General features: G+C 40.3%; 1 protein-coding gene across 1 annotated transcript; it reads right to left on the bottom strand.

The window, feature by feature from the left end:
* Window positions 1-399: 399 nt before the first annotated feature.
* On the bottom strand, window positions 400-4,413 carry arl6ip6 (ADP-ribosylation factor-like 6 interacting protein 6). Its single transcript, XM_080423009.1, has 4 exons — window positions 4,048-4,413; window positions 3,188-3,241; window positions 2,542-2,674; window positions 400-2,008 (listed from the first exon to the last, which is right to left on the bottom strand). The coding sequence occupies exons 1-4, from the start codon at window positions 4,217-4,219 to the stop codon at window positions 1,915-1,917; spliced, it is 453 nt and encodes a 150-aa protein (XP_080279135.1). The 5' UTR covers window positions 4,220-4,413; the 3' UTR covers window positions 400-1,914.
* Between the last annotated feature and the right edge of the window lie 5,181 nt (window positions 4,414-9,594).

The raw sequence follows: 9,594 nt of genomic DNA, 5'->3' as shown, positions 1-9,594 counted from the left end.
GGACCAGGGAGGATAGTGCGGGAGTAGATGACATTACAGCACAGGTACTGTAGGTACCGCTAGGTACAGTCGTCTTGGTTCATTTTTGGTCATTTTAATCTAAGTGATATAATCCCTGCATTTATAATTAAAAAATTGGAACAGCAATTCATACCTGAGTAAGAGTAAGAATAAGTTTCCTGTTCTCGAACATGGAACAAAGCATTTATCCCTATTCATACAGCTAAGCAAACGTGGTAAGTAGAACTTGAATGTCAGATATAGTGCACAGCTAAATCCGGAGTGTTAATTTAGTGTAAACTATTACGCAGTACTTGCACTCAGTTAAATGAACACTCTGGATTTTACTGTACATAGATTCCCATGGCTTTTTACAATCAAAATAGAACAACAAACATACTCTGTTTCTTTTCGTTTATTTTTGCAACCCATGAACGAAGAACATCCAAGACATGTGATTCACAGACAGCTATTTACTATGCCATTTAGAAGAACCACTATATAGAAAACAGCCCTGTGACCTTGTTATAGTACATGAGGATTCTTTTGGTGTTCAGAGGTAGTGTTGTGGTTTTGACTCCTTCTGGAACCACACGTGCTACTTGCCAAGAATCAAACCTCACAAGATAATATCGTGTCCCCTCTATGCTGTCCCTCACTCTGTTGTCCTACAAATCCACAGCGGACTGACCGGTTCTTCTACTCACTGACTTGTCCTGTTTGTCAGATTGTGGTGATTTGTGTCCTGGGGCTGACGATTTTCAGCTTGTTTTTCCGTGAGCTGCGGTCTGCTCAGGAGAACTGAAAAAAGGAGGTGGGAGGAGAGGTGTGCTGAGGACGGCAAGGTGAAAACTGAACAGGGAGTGTGCACTCGTACTAAGATGAGAGCTTGAAATCGACATGGACAGAGCTAAACCTACCCTTTTGACCATTTTAGCCCTATTTATTTTTACTTTCAAAGATGTTCTTTAGGTCTTTCTTTTTTTATGCCCAAATAATGACATGCCCATAATAGTTAAAAGTGGTTTAAAAAACATAACGAGGGACACAGAGGCAGGTCAAGTCACACTCAACTTAAATTTGTTCCCAAGTGAGAGATCAAGTTTTGGGGAAAACCTGGAACATGCTCTTACAAAATGATTGCTGGAATGACGGATGACAAGTTAATTGATGTGTGAGGCAAAATGGCATTTATTTAAAGTAACAATCTATTTTAATTATCTTTGATTTTGGATTCATATTCCATTATATCAAAGGTGAGTAACTCCAAATGTGTGGTTTATATTTAAATCTTTATTCAACTGACAAACTACGCTGTGAGGTGTATTTTTAGAATGCTAAAGACAGCTAATCTCACAGTAGGTTACAAAGGCAGCATTTTACATTATGCATGCATGTTTAGTTTATATACCAGGGGAATATTCTGAATAATATTTCCATCAGCATATTTGTGTGGTTCAATTTAAGGTGCATGTACAATAAACAGATTATCCAAAATATGACTGTAGTCTATTATCCAGAATAAAGGCCTTCCACTGAAGTGTTAATAGAGGTCATCCTCTATGTATATTAATAATACATCCAATGTATATAGCGCTTTTCTGTGTACTCAAAGTAGCTTTACAAAACAAACAAAAACATAAGAAAATAACTAGTTAAAAGGGTAAAAAGCAAACAAAATCATTCAAATCAAAAGGCAAAAGGGGGATTCTAATTAGGGTGGTTTTAAACGAGGCAAGGGTGGGGGCAGCTTTGATGTGAGCTGGGAGTGAGTTACAGAAAGCCCTAGTCACCCCGGTTTGTCGTGTTGTCTTGGGAACCACCAGGAGGATGGCATCACCAGACCTGCGGGAGGGAGAGTGGCGGTGAAGGAGGTCAGAGAGGTAGGGGGGAGCTTGGTTGTATGTGCGTATGTCAGGTCAAGCTCCAGATGACGGTGAGTGTAGCCATGAACCCGTTCAGCACAGCAACACTGTAGCCTACATGGAAAGACTGACCCTGTATAGGTCTGGGGGGGGGGGAAACACACACACACACACACATTAGTTCCTGATCCTGAGGTTTATTTTGTGTAGAAATTATAGCTTGACCAATGCCAGATTTTTGGGTCTGATGCCCATCCCGATTTTGGAGAGTCCTAAATCATAGATTTTGACAGATTATTCGATGAACACGCAAACAAGCAAATGTAAAATGAACACAAACTGAACTTTTCCAAAATAGCCATTGTACAAGCTCACAATGTTGTGAGCTTGTAGATCTGCTCTGTGTGAAATATTCGGATACTTTTTGAAAACTTTTTAATCTTTCCAAATTAGGGATGCCAGCTTGAAAGTGGAGAAAATTCGGGGCACATCGGCTGCATAATTGCTGATACCAATGTCGTGAGAAAAGTTAAATAATAGCCGATATATTGGTCTGGCTGTAGTAGAAATTGCACTGTTGAGCAAACGTGTGAGAAAAGTTAAATAATAGCCGATATGTTGGTCTGGCTGTAGTAGAAATTGCACTGTTGAGCAAACGTGTATGTGTGTGTGATACCTGAAGTGTGAGAGTGTCAGGGGCATTGGAGGGACCACGCCAGGTTCGTATGAGTCCAGGTAGGTGATAGTCAATGAGAACACACAGCAGATGCAGCCACCTAATAATGACATCACCAGGATACTCCAGAAACCTGCACAGAGAGCCCTGTTGAACACTGCCCTTCAGCTAGAAGTTGCATGGTGAATGCAGGGAGTTACAACTAGGCAGAAAGTGAATACAGTAAGCTAGTTACATCGCAGATTTAGACTATTAATACACAATAAACATTAACTGAGAAATGACGTATTATAATAGGTTAAGCTACCCAGCAGAACATAATTAAAATCATCCCCACCTTCACCCACTGCGACATTAAACTGACAAACACATTAATGCATTACTAATTTGTCAATACAGTCCAGCAATATGATATGATTGCGGAATGGGCCATTCTGCATAATGAGTAGCCCACTTTTGCATTTGGTACTGTAAGTATATTTTGATGCCAATGCTTGAGTATTTTCAGTCGTTTTGATTACAGGATTTTACCTGATATTTCAAGATTGTGGTGTTGCTAGTTTAATTTAAGTAAAATATTTCAGCAGGCTGCTGAATTCTAAATCGTACAACATCACTGAAATCGTGACAAAAAAGTATTCCTCACCAAGTATCCTAACTTCAGTCCCATCCACTCCTCGCACAGTTCCAACCCGGAGCTCTGAAATGACATTATTACAGTGATTAATCAACTTGCTACTATTATTACTGATGAGTTGAGTTACTGAGTACTGCACTTAAGTATAATTTCAAGGTACTTTTACTTTACTTTACTATTTTAATTTCTAATACTTATACATTCAATTATTTGACAGCTTTGGAGATTGAGATTATTAATAATAGATCAAATTATTAATCAAAAAGATTATAAATTCTTTGAAAATAGCTCATCTACAAGCTCATAACAAGGAGATGAGTTGTGAGCTTGTAGATCAGCTATTTTCAAACAGCCCAAGTTTAAAATAGGGCTTAGTGGTTCATGATTAATAATTATAGTGCAATAACATGATATGGTTCTGAAATGGGCATTCTTCATAATGAGTATTTTTGCCACTTTGATGCTAATACTTCTATAGCCTACTTTAACTAGTACGATTTTTGAATGCCTCTTACTTTTACTTGTAACATTTTTCAAAAGCTGGTGTGTACTTCTTCCACCACTGACACAGTGTCAGACACTGCTATTATCAAAAGATTTGTATACATTTTGAAACTTGTGAAATGGGACATTCTGCATAATGAGTACTTTCTACTTTTGGTGCTTTTGATACCAATAATGTTGTACTTTTACTCGAGTACATGTTTAAGTCCGGACTTTTACTTGTAACAGAGTATTTCTACATTTCGGTATTGATACTTTTACTTAAGTAAAATATGTGAGTACTTTTTCCACCACTGACACACACACACACACACACACACACACACACACACACACACACACACACACGCGGTAGGCACCTATACCTTTCAGTACGGGATAGAGGAGGGCGCAGAAAGCCCCAACAGCTGACAGGGCGACAGCAGAACCCAGGGCTGACAGAAGAACCACCACCACGGTCCATGATGACCGTCTGCGACCCAGACCACTACTGCTGCCGAATCCGATGCCGTTCACAGGCTCTGGAGTGCCGTTCATGGTCCGTGTGTGTGTGTGTGTGTGTGTGTGTGTGTGTGTGTGTGTGTGTGTGTGTGTGTGTGTGTGAGACAGAGAGCGACAGGATTCGATCCTTCTCAGAATGATCTGCGAACCGTCAATAAACTGGTTGCGACCCGACAGACTGTTGTCTTTTCAACCATATTATCATTATATCTATGTTTTCAAGGGAGAGACTCTTTCTTTGTGGTTTCGACCAGGTGGGCGTGGTTTTGAGGCATAGTTTTTGAGGTTAGGGGTTAGGTTTAGGCATATAACCACGCCCACCTGGGCGAAACACCAAAGAAAGAGGGGTGTTTTCCACCCAACAGTGGTGCTTCCTTCCGCATATTTCCCTATTTAACGATTTCCGGGATTCCTACATGGACTAGTTGGCCAGCCAGGGACCAAAGTACTCAAATGTTTTACTTAAGTAAAAGTATCAATACTGCAATGTAGAAATACTCTGTTACAAGTAAAAGTCTGGAATTCTAAATTTACTTGAGTAAAATTACAACATTGTTGGTATCAAAATGTACTTAAAGTACCAAAAGTAAAAGTACTCATTGTGCAGAAAATGTATTTAACAATATTTTGAAAATAGCCATCTACAAGCTGAAGTTGTTACTGTATATTTTGTAATAATTATCAAAATATACAAAGAAATTGAAAACCAGGTTTGCAAACATAAACCTCAAGGTGAAGGAGACTCTCACTACAACAAATCGGGCGGGAAGTGAGTAAAATCCTCAACATATTACGACCATAGCCTCAGAACTGGTTGAAAAACTACCCCCTCACTCGGAGCTACGGTAAAGAGTATGTTGACTCATTTTACGAAAAACAAGGTGTACGCAAAGATGATTTTAAACTCTCCCCTGTGACAACAGATGAGGTGTTTAAAAAATTGAGCTCACTACAACAACACAGAGCCACAGGCCTCGACAATATCCCCTCCAAATTTCTAAAAGACTCAGCCACCTCCATTGCTCCTATCATTACTCACATAATAAACCTCTCCATCATACAGGGACGGGTCCCTAACGACTTAAAAAAAGCAAGGGTGACCCCTCTGTACAAAAAAGGAAACCAATTAGACCCTGGCAACTACCGCCCTATTTCTATTCTTAACTCCATCTCGAAAGTCATGGAAAAGATAGTCTACGAACAGGTCGACAAGTATCTTGCCGAGAAAAATCTAATTTACAAATTCCAATCTGGTTTCAGAACAAACCACTCCACTGACACATGCCTTCTCTATTTGAACGACTCTATCAAACAAGATGTCGACAATGTCAAATATTGCGGCATGGTCATGCTGGACCTCCAGAAGGCCTTTGACACCGTTAATTACCCAATTATGATCGATAAGCTTAAAGCAATAGGTTTTGATGATACTGTACCGACGTCGGTGAGCTGGATGAGATCCTACCTGGAAGGGAGGGAGCAAGTGGTGGAAGTAAACAGCACCCAGTCCCCTCCCCTCCCAGTGACTTGTGGTGTTCCGCAAGGAAGTATACTAGGACCTTTACTGTTCCTGATATATGTGAACGATAGGTCTTCAGCTTGCGACTGCAAACTGTTCCTGTTCGCAGATGACTCGGCTCTGCTGGTCTCGGACAGGGACAGGCTGCAGGTTGAGAAACTCTCAGCTCTGAACTCAACAAGATCTGTATCTGGCTCTCCGACAACAAACTATCATTACACCTGGGTAAAACTGAATCCATCCTCTTTGGGTCCAGTTCTAACCTTAATTAGCAAGGCTGAGAGTTTCACGATCAAAGTGGGTGATGATGTTATCACAAGAAAGGAGGAAATTACCTACCTGGGTTCCATCTTGGAGGCAAACCTCTCCGGCAACAAAAACGCCGAAAGAGTGATCAAAAAGGTCAACCAAAGAATACGCTTTTTGTATAGGATTGGACGTCTAGTCAGTAAGAATACTCTGAAGATTCTTGCAGGGGCCCTCATACAAGGTTATTACGATTATGAATGCTCCTCATGGTATCACAACACCTCCAGGGCCTTAAAAACAAGGCTCCAAACATCCCAAAACAAACTAGTAAGGGCGCGCTCCGCACCGCACTTTTATTTTACCTCAGGGGCAGAATCTGCCAATGCTTTGTCAATGCAAATGCGTGGATTCCTGGTCTTGCGGATTTTTTTCAAGAATCCACGCATTTGCATTGACAAACCATTGGCAGATTCTGCCCCAGAGGTAAAATAAAAGTGCGGTGAAACTAGCGCACTTTTATTTTACCTCTGGGGCAGAATCTGCCAATGCATTGTCAATGTAAATGCGTGGATTCACGCAAGAGCAGATTTTTCCGCTTGTCGCGCAGACCTTGCGTTTATCTGCTCTCCGCGACTAAGCATAAAACTGCTGGAGGCAGGAGCCGATTTTCTCCCTCTGTCCAATCGGGTGAGTTGAAGGCGGACCGTCCCAAGATTCAGGAAGCACCATGGTGCTCAAGGCAGCAGGCGGTGCGGGCTACGGGGACGGTCTTGAATGTGAGTGACAGGTGCGTCACAGCGGTTTTTTTAATCCGCTGGCTGCAAAAAACTGTGGCCGCGCACAACCTGCGTTTAACAGCGGCCAGCCAACTCTTGGTGGGAGCGCGCCCTAAGGCTACTTCTTGGCCTCAATCACAAAACCCATCTAACCCCTGCTCATTTTGCTAGAATTGGATGGCTTAAGGTCCTTACACACCGGCGAATATGCGAATATATGCAAAATTCGGACTCGTTCCGAATAATTAAAAGACGCTTTTTCGCTTCGCGAAACTGATGTGGACGCTTGCATTGACTTTATACGTTTTTTTAAAAAAAAGTTTTTATTCGCATGAAGAATTCGCCCCGGTGTGTAAGTTGAGGACAGACAGAGTACAGCAACTTGCTATGGGCCTGGTCTTCAAGATACACCACAACATTGTATTGTGAATTTGTACTTCCATGTTCTGTCTTACTAAATAAAGTACATCAATCAATCAAAACTAGTAACTAAAATTTGTTTTCAAATAATTAAGCCTATAAGCTTATAATAAGCCTCTGAGATGTAGTGGAGTAGAAGTAAAAGTATTGTGCATTGGAAATACTCAAGTAAAGTAAAATGCCTCAAAATTGTACGGTACTTGAGTAAATTTACTTAGTTACTTACTTTACACCACTGGCCATGCAGGTGGTTGCACGAACGTGATTATCCCGTTATGTTGTTGTTGTTTTTTACCTTTCCTGCTACATTATTTATTATACAAATAAATACAAATAATTCCAAACACTATCAAAATCAGAGAAAAACTAAATAGTGAAAATATAGCAGATATGCAAAGCTCACAACATAACCTGCTGTAAGCTTGTAGATCAGCTATTTTCACTACTTTTGAAACATGTCTGTGGGTTTTATACATTATGAAGTTTGAGAACCACTGCCCTTCACCATCCTGATCCTTTTTAATCAGCTGCAACAGTGTTTTGGGGCACTGATTCTCTCCCAGTGACAAGAAACTAGCTCTGATTAGCCATGGATATCAAGAGCTGGATAGACATTTCACCCATCATGGATAAATAGTTTCCCAGTCCTTGTTGTAACTGCATTTCCTTTTCTTTGCCGTGGTCGTAGTTACCTCCCTTTCCTCCATGTTTCATTCACTCATTTATTCACATTTCACTATTAAACGCGTCGCTTAAAGACTCGCTCCGCAAAATGCGCTGTTTGTTGTTGTTTTTGGTGGGCGTTCCATAACACACACACACACACACACACACACACACACACACACACACACACACACACACACACTCATGCACGCGCACGCACACGCACGCGCGCGCACACACACACACACACACACACACACACACACACACACACACACACACACACACACACACACACACACACACACACACCGGACTTCGTCAAAAAGATGAAGGTCGAGCAGTGGTGGAAAAAGTACTCAAATGTTTTACTTAAGTAAAAGTATCAATACTGCAATGTAGAAATGCTCTGTTACAACTGAAAGGCCGGTATTAAAAATGTACTCTATGAGTAGAAGTACAAAAATATTGGCATCAAAATATACTTAAAGGACCAAAAGTAAAATTTCACAAGTTTAATGTGTGTCTAAAATGTTTACTCCACTACACAACATCTCAGAGACAAATATTGTGCTTTTACTCCACTACAATTATTTGAAGACTTTAGTTACTAGTTAAAAGTACTCACATTTCTTACTTAAGTAAAAGTATCAATGTAGAAATACTCATGCAGTTACAAGTAAAAGTCCGGAATTCAAAAAGTACAAAAGTATTGGTATAAAAATGTACTTAACGTAACAACATTAAAAGTACTTATTTTGCAAGATGTCCCATTTCATAAGTTTTTTAATGTATACACATCTTTTGAAAACAGCAGATCTACAAGCTCACAGCTTGTAGATCTGCTATTTTTTGGGTACTTTAAGTACACTTTTACTCAAGTAAATTTTTTATTCCGGACTTTTACTTGTAACAGAGTATTTCTACATTGTAGTATTGATACTTTTACTTAGGTATGAAATGTGATGTGAGTACTTTTTCCATCACTGCACACAGGTGGAAATACGTGATATGTCTATTGTTGTTTTAGTTAAATGATTAATATTTTCTCCTCTAAACGTATATGTGTCACATAATGACCAGAAACAGTCTTTTCTTTTCTTATTCGAAATCAAAACAAAAATAATAACAATTGCAATAAAAAAATAAACACACGTACGTAACCGATTTGTTACGTTGCGCGATGACGTCATCATCACTACTCTTACTCTAGCGTTTGAAGTTGTTTACCGACAGCTGACCAATCAGCGACGAGCGAGAGGCGACCTCATGCTGGATGCAAGGCGAGCAGCGTCAGATGTGTCTGAAACTTTCATAGATTCGGTCGCATTTACCCAGAGCTTAACAGCCACTTTACCTGCTTTAACAGCCACTAACGGACGGAACCACCAACCAGAAGAACCTCTACAGATTGTTTTTTCTACTTTTTTCTTGCAGCAGTGCTACTTTGTTGCTTTTCAACCAACTTTTTCCTCTACAACTGGTGAGTTTGATTTATTTTCATAATGCTCGGGCCGGGGGGTTAGGGGGAACTGTCATTTTAATGCTATTTTATTGATTATGTTTGATTGTAGCGTGATCTGCTGTTGAAATAGCAGATCTACAAGCTCACAACACGTAGCTATGAGGTTGTGAGCTTGTAGATCTGCTATCTCAACGTCCGTTGCTGTCATGTTAATGCATGGCGTTATCGCGACGCCGTGTGAGCTTGTAGATCTGCTTTTTTTTAACAGCCATTGCTGACTGAAGTAACGTGAACCGTCTCTAGCGAAACCTTACGT

The sequence above is a fragment of the Gymnoscopelus braueri genome, assembly GCF_963280865.1.
Source record: "Gymnoscopelus braueri genome assembly, chromosome: 24".
Taxonomy (NCBI): Eukaryota; Metazoa; Chordata; class Actinopteri; order Myctophiformes; family Myctophidae; genus Gymnoscopelus; species Gymnoscopelus braueri.
This window is presented reverse-complemented; position numbering and strand designations above follow the sequence as displayed.